This window comes from Nerophis lumbriciformis, linkage group LG14 (genome assembly GCF_033978685.3).
Source record: "Nerophis lumbriciformis linkage group LG14, RoL_Nlum_v2.1, whole genome shotgun sequence".
NCBI classification, from domain to species: domain Eukaryota; kingdom Metazoa; phylum Chordata; class Actinopteri; order Syngnathiformes; family Syngnathidae; genus Nerophis; species Nerophis lumbriciformis.
The window spans coordinates 43113558-43132758 of record NC_084561.2 but is presented as its reverse complement, the minus strand read 5'-3'; the positions used below and the strand labels follow the sequence as shown (position 1 = coordinate 43132758).

General features: G+C 33.1%; 1 protein-coding gene across 1 annotated transcript in view; it reads right to left on the bottom strand.

Moving 5' to 3' along the window:
- Positions 1-19201, bottom strand: part of cp (ceruloplasmin) — a 61640-nt gene that overhangs the window by 16168 nt on the left and 26271 nt on the right. Inside the window, exons 14-17 of the mRNA XM_061975495.1 lie at positions 18523-18727; positions 10714-10853; positions 10510-10638; positions 3458-3564 (exon numbers count right to left, since the gene is read on the bottom strand). Of these exons, the coding sequence (XP_061831479.1) occupies positions 3458-3564; positions 10510-10638; positions 10714-10853; positions 18523-18727 (581 nt within the window). The remainder of the gene's footprint in view (positions 1-3457; positions 3565-10509; positions 10639-10713; positions 10854-18522; positions 18728-19201) is intronic.

Here is a 19201-nt window from a genome sequence, read left to right as displayed (position 1 = left end):
TTGTCGAGTAAAATTACGAATCTTTTTATAGAATTGCTAAAATGTTAAGCTTTTTTGTTAAAATTGCGACTGTTATTGAGTAAAATCCAACTTTTATCATAATATTGCACACATGTTCCGTTTTTCTTGTAAAATTTTGACTTGCGTTTAGTAAAATGACGACTTTTATTATAATACTGCCAACATTTCAAGTTTTACTTGTGAAATTGTGACCTTTTTCTTGTGAAATTCCAACTCATTTTTCACAACAAGCTTTTTTATATTTGCATAGTATGTATATATTATTAATGTTGTAAATACACGACTAATGCAGAATGTCTCATTTGCACCCCCTGGTGGTGAAATCTATCAAAATGAGGGTGGTCCCAAAAAGGAGGGATTTTTCTAATTGACTGTGTGTCGCTTTTAAAAGTGCTCCCCCTCTGGTCAACATATGAAATAACAAGTGTGTGTAAACATTTGAAGTGCTCCCCCTCTGGTCAACATATGTAATGACAAGTGTGTGTAAGAAATCGAAATGCGCCTTCTTTGGCCAAAATTAATTAAAAAAATGTAATAAATATGTATATAGAGACATACTGTAAAAAGTAAATAATGAGGATTAAAAACCAATTACAAATAAAAATCCGAAAAAAATACATTAACTAAAAGCAGTCTTTTTCTCAAAATGTGTCGACTTTTTTTAAATAAAATTGGGAACAATTTCTCATATTCTTTCTATTTCTGTAATATTGCAATATTTTCTCGTAAAAGTATTACTTTTTTTATGTAAAATTATTACTTTTTTATGTTAAAGTATTACTTTTTAATGCAAAAGGATGACATTTGTCATACAAAATTCTGACTTTTATCACAATATCGCCAATTTTTTGTTGTTCTTGTAAAATAGTGACCTTTTTTGAGTAAAATTATAACTTTTGTCATAATTTTGCCAAGTAAAATTCCAATTATTATTATAATATTGCCAAAATGTTAAAGTTTTCTTAAAAAATTGTGACTTTTGTCGAGTAAAATTACGAATCTTTTTATAAAATTGCTAAAATGTTAAGCTTTTTTGTTAAAATTGCGACTGTTATTGAGTAAAATCCAATTTTTATCATAATATTGCACAAATGTTCCGTTTTTCTTGTAAAATTTTGACTTGCGTTGAGTAAAATGACGACTTTTATTATAACACTGCCAAAATTTCAAGTTTTACTTGTGAAATTGTGACCTTTTTCTTGTGAAATTCCAACTCATTTTTCACAACAAGCTTTTTTATATTTGCATAGTATGTATATATTATTAATGTTGTAAATACACATCTAATGCAGAATGTCTCATTAGCACCCCTGCTGGTGAAATCTATCAAAATGAGGGTGGTCCCAAAAAGGAGGGATTTGTCTAATTGACTGTGTGTTGCTTTTAAAAGTGCTCCCCCTTCCGTCAACATATGAAATAACAAGTGTGTGTAAACATTTGAAGTGCTCCCCCTCTGGTCAACATATGTAATGACAAGTGTGTGTAAGAAATCGAAATGCGCCTTCTTTGGCCAAAATTAATTTAAAAAATGTAATAAATATGTATATAGAGACATACTGTAAAAAGTAAATAATGAGGATTAAAAACCAATTACAAACAAAAATCCGAAAAAAAGACATTAACTAAAAGCAGTCTTTTTCTCAAAATGTGTCGACTTTTTTTAAATAAAATTGGGAACAATTTCTCATATTCTTTCTATTTCTGTAATATTGCAATATTTTCTCGTAAAAGTATTACTTTTTTTATGTAAAATTATTACTTTTTTATGTAAAATTATGACTTTTTAATGCAAAATGGTGACATTTGTCATATAAATTCTGACTTTTATCACAATATTGACAATTTTTTTGTTGTTCTTGTAAAACAGTGACCTTTTTTGAGTAAAAAGATGACTTTTGTCACAGTTTTGCCAAGTAAATTCCGATTATTATTATAATATTGCCAAAATGTTAAAGTTTTCTTAAAAAATTGTGACTTTGTCGAGTAAAATTACGAATCTTTTTATAAAATTGCTAAAATTTTAAGCTTTTCTGTTAAAATTGCGACTGTTATTGAGTAAAATCCAATTTTTATGATAATATTGCACAAATGTTCCGTTTTTCTTGTAAAATTTTGACTTGCGTTGAGTAAAATGACGACTTTTATTATAATACTGCCAACATTTCAAGTTTTACTTGTGAAATTGTGACCTTTTTCTTGTGAAATTCCAACTCATTTTTCACAACAAGCTTTTTTATATTTGCATAGTATGTATATATTATTAATGTTGTAAATACACATCTAATGCAGAATGTCTCATTTGCACCCCTGCTGGTGAAATCTATCAAAATGAGGGTGGTCCCAAAAAGGAGGGATTTTTCTAATTGACTGTGTGTCGCTTTTAAAAGTGCTCCCCCTCTGGTCAACATATGAAATAACAAGTGTGTGTAAACATTTGAAGTGCTCCCCCTCTGGTCAACATATGTAATGACAAGTGTGTATAAGAAATCGAAATGCGCCTTCTTTGGCCAAAATTAATTTAAAAAAAATGTAATAAATATGTATATAGAGACATACTGTAAAAAGTAAATAATGAGGAAAAAACCAATTACAAATAAAAATCCGAAAAAAAGACATTAACTAAAAGCAGTCTTTTTCTAAAAATGTGTCGACTTTTTTAAAATAAAATTGGGAACAATTTCTCATATTCTTTCTGTTTCTGTAATATTGCAATATTTTCTCGTAAAATTATTACTTTTTTATGTAAAATTATTACTTTATAATGCAAAATGATGACATTTGTCATACAAAATTCTGACTTTTATCACAATATCACCAATTGTTTTGTTGTTCTTGTAAAATAGTGACATTCTTTGAGTAAAATTATAACTTTTGTCATAATTTTGCCAAGTAAAATTCCAATTATTATTATAATATTGCCAAAATGTTAAAGTTTTCTTATAAAATTGTGACTTTTGTCGAGTAAAATGACGACTCTTTTCATAAAATTGCCAAAATGTTAAGATTTCCTTGTAAAATTGCGACTGTTATTGAGTAAAATTCCAACTTTTATCATAATATTGCACACGTTCAGTTTCTCTTGAAAAATGTTGACTTGCGTTGAGTAAAATGACGACTTTTATTATAATACTGCCAAAATTCTACGTTTTTCTTGTGAAACTGTGACCTTTTTCTTGTGAAATTTTTCACAACAAGCTTTTTTTTATATTTGCATAGTATGAATATATTATTAATGTTGTAAATACACATCTTTATATATCTAGAAAGGGTGGTCCTAAAAAGGTAGGCATTTTTCAGAGGTCTCAAGAAGGTAAGAAATACAAGACTGTGCATGTGTGCGTGTGTGTGTGTGTGTGTGTGTGTGTGTGTGTGTGTGTGTGTGTGTGTGTGTGTGTGTGTGTGTGTGTGTGTGTGTGTGTGTGTGTGTACAGCACACCTTGGCAACATCCACCGTGGAGTAGTATGCTGACACGGAGCACTCCTCCTGCTCAGTGGTAGGTCCTGTAGTCTTAGTAACATACCACTCATAGATGTGAGTCCCACCTGTGAAGCACATTTAATAATTCATGTTAAGACTTTGTAACAAATATAATATCTCCTCAAAAGGTTGTCTTGTAAGCCACTCTCCAACTTTAATGAATACAAACGGATACCGAGTTATGTTCCTGAAAGAGAACCACATGTTTCTATTAATAATCAAAATTAGTTTTAATGACATTCAGACTTTACTTCAATCAACAACGGAGCAGCGTCTCCTCATCCGGAAACAACAACGCCCGAAATGTGTCCCGTGAAAAACCGTCCGACCGGAACTCTCCAAAAACTAAAGTTCCTTGGGTGAATAATGTAAACTCACTACACCGGTATGTTTTAGCGCTTTCATGGCGAGTTTACTGACAGATATAAGTAAGAACTTTACACTACTTTATATTAGAAATGGCAACAGTGGAGGATGAATGTCACATAACAAGAAGAAGCTTATCCACTACGGGTCGGCACGGACTACACTCTTAGAAATAAGGGTTCTAAAAGGGTTCTTCTACAAGGGCTGAGGTTCTAACTGGAACCATTTGCTTCTGAAAAACCCTTTCCCGAAGAAAGGGTTTTTCAAGGGTTCTTGGTAACGCTAATGGTTCCAGTAAGAACCATTTTGATCCAGAGAACCCTTTAAAACCCCTTTTCTGAATAATTGGTTTTAAAAGGGTTCTCACTAACACTAAGGGTTCCAGTAAGAACTATTTTGATCCAGAGAACCGTTTTTGGAAGAAAGAGTTCTTCAGGGATTGTTGAAAGCATGGGTAAGATCCTGTGTCACCAGGGACATACTTCCTGATAACATGGTGCCTATCTTTAAATAAATGTTTTTCTCATTAAAATGTTTTGAATGTTTGTTCAATGTCAACATGATAAATGACCACAATATAATATGAACTAAACTGATCTGTAGAATACAATATGGTTCTTTATAGAACCCTCAGAAGACAAGACGGTTATCGGTGAAAACCTTTGAAAAGGGATGTTTTTAGAACCCCCTGTGTCAGGTCTAGATGAAACCCTTGAAACATGAAAGAGTTCTTTGTGGAACTCCCTGTGTGGGTTCTAGATGAAACCCTTGAAACATGAAAGGGTTCTTAGTGGAACTCCCTGCATGGGTTCTAGATGAAACGCTTGAAAAAGGAAAGGGTTCTTAGTGGAACTCCCTATGTGGGTTCTAGATGAAACCCTTGAAACATGAAAGGGTTCTTAGTGGAACTCCCTGCATGGGTTCTAGATGAAACCCTTGAAAAAGGAAAGGGTTCTTAGTGGAACTCCCTATGTGGGTTCTAGATGAAACCCTTGAAACATGAAAGGGTTCTTAGTGGAACTCCCTGCATGGGTTCTAGATGAAACCCTTGACAAACGAAAGGGTTCTTAGTGGAACTCCCTGTGTGGGTTCTAGATGAAACCCTTGAAATACGAAAGGGTTCTTAGTGGAACTCCCTGCGTGGGTTCTAGATGAAACCCTTGAAAAATAAAAGGGTTCTTAGTGGAACTCCCTGTGTGGGTTCTAGATGAAACCCTTGAAACATGAAAGGGTTCTTAGTGGAACTCCCTGCGTGGGTTCTTTGTAGAACCTCTCATGGGGGGGTTCTGGGTGGAACCTTACACACACAGTTCTAGGTATAACCCTTCATGTTGGGTTCTAGGTAGAACCCTCCAAAAGGGTTCCAGGTGGAACCTTTATAAAAAGGTTCTACCTAGAGCCAAAAAGGGTTCTCCTATGAGGACGGGCCGAAGAACCTTATATGGTTCTACTTAGCACTTTTATTTCTAAGCGTGTACAAAGGTGGACACGCATACATTTTCAGGACTTATACAGATCCCAAATACAGATCAGCAGGTACCAGAAGGTAAGAAAAGTTGCTTTTGCATAATATTGTGAAACAAAACGCCAGATAATATGTCTTACCTTATACACGCACCATAATAATACTCCTATGTTGAAGCACAGCACAATCCATCAAGTGGTGTGGCTTCATAGCTTACCAAAGTCCTACTAAAACATTTTGATGGATTTTTGAGCGTCATGTGTAATGTTCTATATTTTCAATGGAACATGTAAAATGTTGGTGTCGTTTACTGTATTCATATTGCAGTCTACATGTATCTCTTATGTGTGGCTGCCATCTCCTGGTCACACTTATTTCGCCATGTACCAAATAAAATAGCTTCGAGGTCGGTAAGCACAACCAAAAGTATTCTGTACATAAGGCGCACTGTTGAGTTTTGAGAAAATGAGAGGAAAATACGGTTCGTTTGTGAGAATATTCTGCCTCTTCGGTCTTTTTACATTGCATTCTAATCTTGATTGTGAAGTGAAGTGAATTATATTTATATAGCGCTTTTCTCTAGTGACTCAAAGCGCGTTTACATAGTGAAACCCAATATCTAAGTTACATTTAAAGCAGTGTGGCTGGCACTGGGAGCAGGTGGGTAAAGTGTCTTGCCCAAGGACACGACGGCAGTGACTAGGATGGCGTAAGCGGGAATCGAACCTGGAACCCTCAAAGTTGCTGGCACGGCCACTCTGCCCACCGAGCTGTACTCGTTTGACAAGAGAAGAACGTGTTTTACTTTACATTGTTTCCATCAGTCCATTTTCTACCGCTTGTCCCTTTTGGTGTGACGGGGGGTGCACTCGGGGCGGGAGGCGGGGTACACCCTGGACAAGTCGCCACCTCATCGCAGCTTTACATTGTTTATAAATTGTTATTTTTGACACTTTTATGAAGTGCTGGCTGTCCAGAGTCGGGACCCAGGGTGGACCGCTCTCCTGTGCATCGTTGGGGACATCTCTGCGCTGCTGACCCGTCTCCGCTTGGGATGGTCTCCTGCTGGCCCCACTATGGACTGGACTCACAATATTATGTTAGATCCACTGTAGACTGGACTCTCACACTATTATGTTAGATCCACTATGGACTGGACTCTCACTATTATGTTAGATCCACTATGGACTGGACTCTCACACTATTATGTTAGATCCACTATGGACTGGACTCTCACTATTATGTTAGATCCACTATGGACTGGACTCTCACTATTATGTTAGATCCACTATGGACTGGACTCTCACACTATTATGTTAGATCCACTATGTAATTGACTCTCACACTATTATGTTAGATCCACTATGGACTGGACTCTCACTATTACGTTAGATCCACTATGGACTTGACTCTCACTATTATGTTGGATCCACTATGGACTGGACTCTCACACTATTATGTTAGATCCACTATGGACTGGACTCTCACTATTATGTTAGATCCACTATGGACTGGACTCTCACACTATTATGTTAGATCCACTATGGACTGGACTCTCACTATTATGTTAGATCCACTATGGACTGGACTCTCACTATTATGTTAGATCCACTATGGACTGGACTCTCACACTATTATGTTAGATCCACTATGTAATAGACTCTCACACTATTATGTTAGATCCACTATGGACTGGACTCTCACTATTACGTTAGATCCACTATGGACTTGACTCTCACTATTATGTTAGATCCACTATGGACTGGACTCTCACACTATTATGTTAGATCCACTATGTAATAGACTCTCACACTATTATGTTAGATCCACTATGGACTGGACTCTCACTATTACGTTAGATCCACTATGGACTTGACTCTCACTATTATGTTAGATCCACTATGGACTGGACTCTCACACTATTATGTTAGATCCACTATGGACTGGACTCTCACACTATTATGTTAGATCCACTATGGGCTGGACTCTCACACTATTATGTTAGATCCACTAAGGACTGGACTCTCACTATTATGTTAGATCCACTATGGACTGGACTCTCACAATATTATGTTAGATCCACCATGGACTGGACTCTCACACTATTATGTTAGATCCACTATGGACTGGACTCTCACACTATTATGTTAGATCCACTATGGGCTGGACTCTCACACTATTATGTTAGATCCACTATGGACTGGACTCTCACTATTATGTTAGATCCACTATGGACTGGACTCTCACACTATTATGTTAGATCCACTATGGACTGGACTCTCACACTATTATGTTAGATCCACTATGGACTGGACTCTCACACTATTATTTTGGATCCACTATGGACTGGACTCTCACTATTATGTTAGATCCACTATGGACTGGACTCTCACTATTATGTTAGATCCACTATGGACTGGACTCTCACACTATTATGTTAGATCCACTATGTAATAGACTCTCACACTATTATGTTAGATCCACCATGGACTGGACTCTCACTATTACGTTAGATCCACTATGGACTTGACTCTCACTATTATGTTAGATCCACTATGGACTGGACTCTCACACTATTATGTTAGATCCACTATGGACTGGACTCTCACACTATTATGTTAGATCCACTATGGGCTGGACTCTCACTATTATGTTAGATCCACTATGGACTGGACTCTCACACTATTATGTTAGATCCACTATGGACTGGACTCTCACTATTATGTTAGATCCACTATGGACTGGACTCTCACACTATTATGTTAGATCCACTATGGACTGGACTCTCACACTATTATTTTGGATCCACTATGGACTGGACTCTCACTATTATGTTAGATCCACTATGGACTGGACTCTCACTATTATGTTAGATCCACTATGGACTGGACTCTCACACTATTATGTTAGATCCACTATGTAATAGACTCTCACACTATTATGTTAGATCCACTATGGACTGGACTCTCACTATTACGTTAGATCCACTATGGACTTGACTCTCACTATTATGTTAGATCCACTATGGACTGGACTCTCACACTATTATGTTAGATCCACTATGGACTGGACTCTCACACTATTATGTTAGATCCACTATGGGCTGGACTCTCACTATTATGTTAGATCCACTATGGACTGGACTCTCACACTATTATGTTAGATCCACTATGGACTGGACTCTCACTATTATGTTAGATCCACTATGGACTGGACTCTCACACTATTATGTTAGATCCACTATGGACTGGACTCTCACAATATTATGTTAGATCCACTATGGACTGGACTCTCACTATTATGTTAGATCCACTATGGACTGGACTCTCACTATTATGTTAGATCCACTATGGACGGGACTCTCACACTATTATGTTAGATCCACTATGGACTGGACTCTCACACTATTATGTTAGATCCACTATGGACTGGAATCTCACACTATTATGTTAGATCCACTATGGACTGGACTCCCACACTATTATGTTAGTTCCACTATGGACTGGACTCTCACACTATTATGTTAGATCCACTATGGACTGGACTCTCACTATTATGTTAGATCCACTATGGACTGGACTCTCACTATTATGTTAGATCCACTATGGACTGGACTCTCACAATATTATGCTAGACCCACTATGGACTGGACTTTCACACTATTATGTTAGATCCACTATGGACTGGACTCTCACAACATTATGTTAGATCCACTATGGACGGGACTCTCACTATTATATTAGATCCACTATGGACTGGACTCTAAATATTATGTTAGATCCACTATGGACTGGACTCTCACTATTACGTTAGATCCACTATGGACTTGACTCTCACTATTATGTTAGATCCACTATGGACTGGACTCTCACACTATTATGTTAGATCCACTATGGACTGGACTCTCACACTATTATGTTAGATCCACTATGGACTGGACTCTCACACTATAATGTTAGATCCACTATGGACTGGACTTTCACACTATAATGTTAGATCCACTATGGACTGGACTCTCACACTATTATGTTAGACCCACTATGGACTGGACTTTCACAATATTATGTTAGATCCACTATGGACTGGACTCTCTCACTATTATGTTAGATCCACTATGGACTGGACTCTCACTATTATGTTAGATCCACTATGGACTGGACTCTCACTATTATGTTAGATCCACTATGGACTGGACTCTCACAATATTATGTTAGATCCACTATGGACTGGACTCTCACACTATTATGTTAGATCCACTATGGACTGGACTCTCACTATTATGTTAGATCCACTATGGACTGGACTCTCACTATTATGTTAGATCCACTATGGACTGGACTCTCACACTATTATGTTAGATCCACTATGGACTGGACTCTCTCACTATTATGTTAGATCCACTATGGACTGGACTCTCACACTATTACATTATATCCACTATGGACTGGACTCTCACTATTATGTTAGATCCACTATGGACTGGACTCTCACACTATTATGTTAGATCCACTATGGACTGGAATCTCACACTATTATGTTAGATCCACTATGGACTGGACTCCCACACTATTATGTTAGTTCCACTATGGACTGGACTCTCACACTATTATGTTAGATCCACTATGGACTGGACTCTCACTATTATGTTAGATCCACTATGGACTGGACTCTCACTATTATGTTAGATCCACTATGGACTGGACTCTCACAATATTATGCTAGACCCACTATGGACTGGACTTTCACACTATTATGTTAGATCCACTATGGACTGGACTCTCACACTATTATGTTAGATCCACTATGGACTGGACTCTCACACTATTATGTTAGATCCACTATGGACTGGACTCTCACAATATTATGTTAGATCCACTATGGACTGGACTCTCACACTATTATGTTAGATCCACTATGGACTGGACTCTCACACTATTATGTTAGATCCACTATGGGCTGGACTCTCACACTATTATGTTAGATCCACTATGGACTGGACTCTCACACTATTATGTTAGATCCACTATGGACTGGACTCTCACACTATTATGTTAGATCCACTATGGACTGGACTGGACTCTCACACTATTATGTTAGATCCACTATGGACTGGACTCTCACTATTATGTTAGATCCACTATGGACTGGACTCTCACACTATTATTCCGTCTTTGTTTACCTGGTTTGGTGTGGTAAACATTGGGGCTTTCTGTCTTGACTCCGTGGGCGTGGATGGAGTACGGTCTGGAGGCCATGTTCTTGAAAACCACTTTCACTTTGTCTCCCACGTCAGCGTGGATCATCGGACCTGAGAGAGAAGACGCTGATCTAATCAGAGCCCGACAAAGTAGATGAAATAATATTTACCCTCGCCAAAACCTACCCATGACGCCGAGGTGTTCCATGTCCGCGCCTCTCTCCACCTGCTTGGCGAACTTGTCGTTGGTGAACTGGCGGTAGACCACCTTCTTGTAGCGCGAGCCGATGAAGCCGCCTTGCTGGTCCAGGAAAACAGTGGCCGGACTGAAGTCGAAGAGTCAGATTTCATACAATAGCAACAAATAATGCTTGAATAAATGCTGAATGCAAACCAAGCAATATCAATAATGCCTATAATTGCGATAATTAGTGTGTTAAGATGAATATTTAACCCTTGTGTAATGTTCATATTGTTGTTACTGAGCCAGTGTTTGAGGGTCTGATGGACCCGTTGCATTTTGTGGCTTTTAATGCCTCACAATCAAACACTTTTATGTTAAAATACTGAACAGATGTTTACCTTATCCCAATAAACATCTGTTCAGTATTTTAACATAAAAGTGTTTGATTACTACAATATCACCAAAAATTTAGAAACATCACTGAAAGTATCACTAAAAATGTAGAAACATCATTGAAAATATCACAAAAAAATGCAGAAACATCACTAAAAGTATCACTAAAATATCACAAAAAATGTAGAAACATCACTAAAAGTATCACTAAAATATCACAAAAAATGTAGAAACATCACTGAAAGTATCACTAAAAATGTAGAAACATTATTAAAAAAATCACAAAAAATGCAGAAACATCACTAAAAGTATCACTAAAATGTCACAAAAAATGTAGAAACATCACTAAAAGTATCAATAAAATATCACAAAAAATGTAGAAACATCACTGAAAGTATCCCTAAAAATGTAGAAACATTATTAAAAAATCACAAAAAATGCAGAAACATCACTAAAAGTATCACTAAAATATCACAAAAAATGTAGAAACATCACTAAAAGTATCACTAAAATATCACAAAAAATGTAGAAACATCACTGAAAGTATCACTAAAAATGTAGAAACGTTATTAAAAAATCACAAAAAATGCAGAAACATCACTAAAAGTATCACTAAAATATCACAAAAAATGCAGAAACATCACTAAAAGTATCACTAAAATATCACAAAAAATGTAGAAACATCACTGAAAGTATCACTAAAAATGTAGAAACATTATTAAAAAAATCACAAAAAATGCAGAAACATCACTACAAGTATCACTAAAATATCACAAAAAATGTAGAAACATCACTAAAAGTATCACTAAAATATTACAACGTTACAAAAAAATTTAGAAACATCACAAAAAATATAACAAAAAATGTAGAAACGTCACTAAATTATCATTAAAATATTACTAAAATATCACTACAATATCACAAAAAATGTAGAAACATCACAAAAAATATAACAAAAAATGTAGAAACGTCACTAAAGTATCATTAAAATATTACTAAAATATCACTACAATATCACAAAAAATTTAGAAACATCACTAAAAGTATCACTAAAATATCAATAAAATATTATTACAATATTTATTTATATTTAGTGATACTTTTAGTGATGTTTCTATATTTTTTGTGATATTTTATTAATTTTTAGTGACATTTCTTCATTTTTAGTGATACTTTTAGTGATGTTTCTACATTTTTATGTTAAAATATTGAACAGATATGTACCTTATCCCAATAAACATCTGTTCAGTATTTTAACATAAACGTGTTTGATTACTACAATATCACCAAAAATGTAGAAACATCACTGAAAGTATCACTAAAAATGTAGAAACATCATTAAAAATATCACAAAAAAATGCAGAAACATCACTAAAAGTATCACTAAAATATCACAAAAAATGTAGAAACATCACTAAAAGTATCACTAAAATATTACATCACAAAAAAATGTAGAAACATCACAAAAAATATAACAAAAAATGTAGAAACGTCACTAAAGTATCATTAAAAATATTACTAAAATATCACTACAATATCACAGAAAATGTAGAAACATCACAAAAAATAACAAAAAATGTAGAAACGTCACTAAAGTATCATTAAAATATTACTAGAATATCACTACAATATCACAAAAAATGTAGAAACATCACAAAAAATATAACAAAAAATGTAGAAACGTCACTAAAAGTATCATTAAAATATTACTAAAATATCACTACAATATCACAAAAAAAATGTAGAAACATCATAAAAAATATAACAAAAAATGTAGAAACGTCACTAAAAGTATCATTAAAATATTACTACAATATCACAAAAAATGTAGAAACATCACTAAAAGTATCACTAAAATATCACAAAAAATGTAGAAACATCACTAAAAGTATCAGTAAAATATTACATCACAAAAAAATGTAGAAACATCACAAAAAATATAACAAAAAATGTAGAAACGTCACTAAAATGTAATTAAAATATTACTACAATATCACAAAAAATGTAGAAACATCACAAAAAATATAACAAAAACTGTAGAAACATCACTAAAGTATCATTAAAATATTACTAAAATATCACTACAATATCACAAAAAATGTAGAAACATCACCAAAAATATAACAAAAAATGTAGAAATGTCACTAAAGTATCATTAAAATATTACTAAAATATCACTACAATATCACAAAAAATGTAGAAACATCACAAAAAATATAACAAAAAATGTAGTAACGTCACTAAAGTATCATTAAAATATTACTAAAATATTACTACAATATCACAAAAAATGTAGAAACATCACAAAAAATATAACAAAAAATGTAGAAACGTCACTAAAAGTATCATTAAAATATTACTAAAATATTACTACAATATCACAAAAAATGTAGAAACATCACAAAAAGTATAACAAAAAATGTAGAAACGTCACTAAAATATCACTACAATATCACAAAAAATGTAGAAACATCACAAAAAATATAACAAAAAATGTAGAAAAGTCACTAAAGTATCATTAAAATATTACTAAAATATCACTACAATATCACAAAAATGTAGAAACATCACAAAAAATATAACAAAAAATGTAGAAACGTCACTAAAGTATCATTAAAATATTACTAAAATATTACTACAATATCACAAAAAATTTAGAAACATCACAAAAAATATAACAAAAAATTTAGAAACGTCACTAAAGTATCATTAAAATATTACTAAAATATCCCTACAATATCACAAAAAATTTAGAAACATCACTAAAATATCACTAAAATATTATTACAATATTTATTTATATTTAGTGATTTTTTTAGTGATGTTTCTAAATTTTCTGTGATACTTTATTAATTTTTAGTGATACTTTTAGTGACATTTCTTCATTTTTAATGATACTTTTAGTGATGTTTCTACATTTGTATGTTAAAATATTGAACAGATGTTTACCTTATCCCAACAAACATCTGTTCAGTATTTTAACATAAAAGTGTTTGATTACTACAATATCACCAAAAATGTAGAAACATCACTGAAAGTATCACTAAAAATGTAGAAACATCATTAAAAATATCACACAAAAATGCAGAAACATCACTAAAAGTATCACTAAAATATCACAAAAAATGTAGAAACATCACTAGAAGTATCACTAAAATATTACAACATCACAAAAAAATGTAGAAACATCACAAAAAATATAACAAAAAATGTAGAAACGTCACTAAAGTATCATTAAAATATTACTAAAATATTACTACAATATCACAAAAAATGTAGAAACATCACAAAAAATATAACAAAAAATGTAGAAACGTCACTAAAGTATCATTAAAATATTACTAAAATATCACTACAATATCACAGAAAATGTAGAAACATCACAAAAAATATAACAAAAAATGTAGAAACGTCACTAAAAGTATCATTAAAATATTACTAAAATATCACTACAATATCACAAAAAAATGTAGAAACATCATAAAAAATATAACAAAAAATGTAGAAACGTCACTAAAAGTATCATTAAAATATTACTACAATATCACAAAAAATGTAGAAACATCACTAAAAGTATCACTAAAAAATCACAAAAAATGTAGAAACATCACTAAAAGTATCACTAAAATATTACATCACAAAAACATGTAGAAACATCACAAAAAATATAACAAAAAATGTAGAAACATCACTAAAGTATCATTAAAATATTACTAAAATATTACTACAATATCACGAAAAATGTAGAAACATCACAAAAAATATAAGAAAAAATGTAGAAACGTCACTAAAGTATCATTAAAATATTACTAGAATATCACTACAATATCACAAAAAATGTAGAAACATCACAAAAAATATAACAAAAAATGTAGAAACGTCACTAAAAGTATCATTAAAATATTACTAAAATATCACTACAATATCACAAAAAAATGTAGAAACATCATAAAAAATATAACAAAAAATGTAGAAACGTCACTAAAAGTATCATTAAAATATTACTACAATATCACAAAAAATGTAGAAACATCACTAAAAGTATCACTAAAAAATCACAAAAAATGTAGAAACATCACTAAAAGTATCACTAAAATATTACATCACAAAAAAATGTAGAAACATCACAAAACATATAACAAAAAATGTAGAAACGTCACTAAAGTATCATTAAAATATTACTAAAATATCACTACAATATCACAAAAAATGTAAACATCACAAAAAATATAACAAAAAATGTAGAAACGTCACTAAATTATCATTAAAATATTACTAAAATATCACTACAATATCACAAAAAATGTAGAAACATCACAAAAAATATAACAAAAAATGTAGAAACGTCACTAAAGTATCATTAAAATATTACTAAAATATTACTAAAATATCACAAAAAATTTAGAAACATCATTTAAAGTATCACTAAAATATCAATAAAATATTATTACAATATTTATTTATATTTAGTGATTTTTTTAGTGATGTTTCTAAATTTTCTGTGATATTTTATTAATTTTTAGTGATACTTTTAGTGACATTTCTTCATTTTTAGTGATACTTTTAGTGATGTTTCTACATTTTTATGTTAAAATATTGAACAGATGTTTACCTTATCCCAATAAACATCTGTTCAGTATTTTAACATAAAAGTGTTTGATTACTACAATATCACCAAAAATATAGAAACATCACTGAAAGTATCACTAAAAATGTAGAAACATCATTAAAAATATCACAAAAAATGCAGAAACATCACTAAAAGTATCACTAAAATATCACAAAAAATGTAGAAACATCACTAAAAGTATCACTAAAATATTACATCACAAAAAAATTTAGAAACATCACAAAAAATATAACAAAAAATGTAGAAACGTCACTAAAGTGTCATTAAAATATTACTAAAATATTACTACAATATCACAAAAAAATGTAGAAACATCACAAAAAATATAACAAAAAATGTAGAAACGTCACTAAAGTGTCATTAAAATATTACTAAAATATTACTACAATATCACAAAAAAATGTAGAAACATCACAAAAAATATAACAAAAAATGTAGAAACGTCACTAAAAGTATCATTAAAATATTACTAAAATAATACTACAATATCACAAAAAATGTAGAAACATCACAAAAAATATAACAAAAAATGTAGAAACGTCACTAAAGTATCATTAAAATATTACTAAAATATCACTACAATATCACAGAAAATGTAGAAACATCACAAAAAATATAACAAAAAATGTAGAAACGTCACTAAAAGTATCATTAAAATATTACTAAAATATCACTACAATATCACAAAAAATGTAGAAACATCACAAAAAATATAACAAAAAATGTAGAAACGTCACTAAAGTATCATTAAAATATTACTAAAATATTACTACAATATCACAAAAATGTAGAAACATCACAAAAAATATAACAAAAAATGTAGAAACGTCACTAAAAGTATCACTAAAATATCAATAAAATATTACTACAATATCACTAAAATGTTTCTACATGTTAGTGATATTGTAGTAATATTTTTCACTAAAATATCAATAAAATATTACTACAATATCACTAAAATGTTTCTAAAATGCAGAGGACAAATTTCGCCACACCTAGTGTGTGTGTGACAATCATTGGTACTTTAACTTTAACATTTTTAATGAATGATTCCTTTTATGTGGAAATGTGTTAATTGCAGTTATCCCAATTAACAGCGATAAACAAGGGACGGCTGTAACTGTTTGTTCTTCAATTAAATATTTTGTATAATTTTTAAAAAGCCAATCAATAAATGGACTTTTCAATTGCAAACGCATGTAGAGTTAGTAACCCTTGTGTGGTGTTCGGGTCTGTGCGACCCGTTTTCATTTTTTATTAAAAGAAAAATGATACAATTAATTAATTTTTCAAACTGAGACTCACTGACTTTGGCTCATTTTCTGTGAAGAACATATATCAGAATACATATTTAATGACCACACACCATACACCCCCCCTACACATTTATATTACATATAAGATGTCCGGGTCCACTGGACCCAGGGCTAATAGAAGTGTGGAAATTGATGTTCTGTGTACCACACACACACACACACACACACACACACACACACACACACACCTTGTATTTTTGTCACACTTCATTCTCTAGTTAAGTATATTGTTGTTTGATTATTACATATAATAACTCATAGAGCTTTACTGTCCCTTTGTAGAACTGTGCCGTCACTACTCCTCCTGCTATACGTAACAATAACACCCATTTAGTCACCTTGTATACACTTTTAATCCAATATAGTAATACTGCTTGAGGCTGGGCCAATCAGTGGCCACGATACTGAACAGTGTGCTCTGATTGGTTTGATTTTTTTTTTAAATTTATGTGGCCATGTTATGCTTGAAAATGCTTAAATTAGGCCAAAAATTTTGTAAAACATTTTGAGGGTTTTTAAAAAAATCCGTGATGTGGTGAAGCCGCAATATGTAAATAAATACACTATATTGTCAAAAGTATTTGGCCACCTGCCTTGACTCACATATGAACTTGAAGTGCCATCCCATTCCTAACCCATAGGGTTCAATATGACCTTTTGCAGCTATTACAGCTTCAACTCTTCTGGGAAGGCTGTCCACAAGGTTGGACAGGAATTTTCGACCATTCTTCCAAAAGCGCATTGGTGAGGTCACACACTGATGTTGGTGGAGAAGGCCTGGCTCTCAGTCTCCGTTCTAATTCATCCCAAAGGTGTTCTATTGGGTTCAGGTCAGGACTCTGTGCAGGCCAGTCAAGTTCATCCACACCAGACTCTAGTCATCCATGTCTTTGTGCACCAGTGCACAAAGCAAGGTTCATAGTCATGTTGGAAGAGGAAGGGGCCCGCTCCAAATTGTTACCACAAAGTTGGGAGCATGGAATTGTCCAAAATGTTTTGGTATCCTGGAGCATTCAAAGTTCCTTTCACTGGAACTAAGGGGCCAAGCCCAACTCCTGAAAAATAACCCCACACCATAATTCCTCCGCTGACCCCTCTCTGTCAAGCCTTTGGAATATTTAGGACCGAGGAATTTTCACGTCTGGATTTGTTGCATAGGTGGCATCCTATGACAGTTCCACGCTGGAAATCACTGAAAGCGGCCCATTCTTTCACAAATGTTTGTAGAAACAGTCTCCATGCCTAAGTGCTTGATTTGATACACCGGGCCAAGTGATTAGGACACCTGATTCTCATCATTTGGATGGGTGGCCAAATACTTTTGGCATTATAGTGTATTTCCATTTGGACAAAACAAATGTCTTCCACAGAGGACACTGATTCTCACAAGGCTATTTGGAAGTTCTGGTCAAATGTTCATTGTTTTTGTGTTGAAAATAGTGAGTACTGCACAAGCTGACTGTATACGTTACCTTTGCTGACCTCGGAACATCTCAGCCTCCCAAGTACGGTTGGGAGAGTAGTCCCAGTCCACCTCCATGGCAGCGATGTAGTAGGTCTTAGAATGGAGCATGGTCTCACCCTGTCGCTGGAAGAAGCTGCACTTCTGCACCGTGTAATTGGCTCGCATTCCTCCTCGGTAATGGTTAACCGTCGGAGACGACACTTCAAATTGACCTGTGCAACGCAAACACATAGGTAAACAATCGGGGCCACACCTGGCTAAATTGGGGCTCCCAATGAGCCCCGCTCGTTCCAACATTTTTAAGAATGTTTCTACTATTTCAATCAAACCTGATTTTAATTTGATGCAAGTTCTGTACTAAAAATAATGGGGAATAAATAGCAAAATAACACATTTTACATCAGTAAAACATACATTTTGCAAACCTTCACGAAAAACTCCAATCAAGATTTGAACCAAATACTGTCTTACAAGAATGCACCAACAAGGGACACTTAGGACATGCGGGGAAATTTTCAGTGACAGAGCATAAAGGGGCTAGGAATACGTTTGTGGTAAAAAAATGTCATATGAAGCGCCCTGTCAGTCATTAATTGACATTTTACATGTGCTTCTTTTTGCAAAAAAAGGGCACAAGTTAATGTCAAGCTTTAATTATTTGTATAGTAGTCATTTGAAAACAGCCA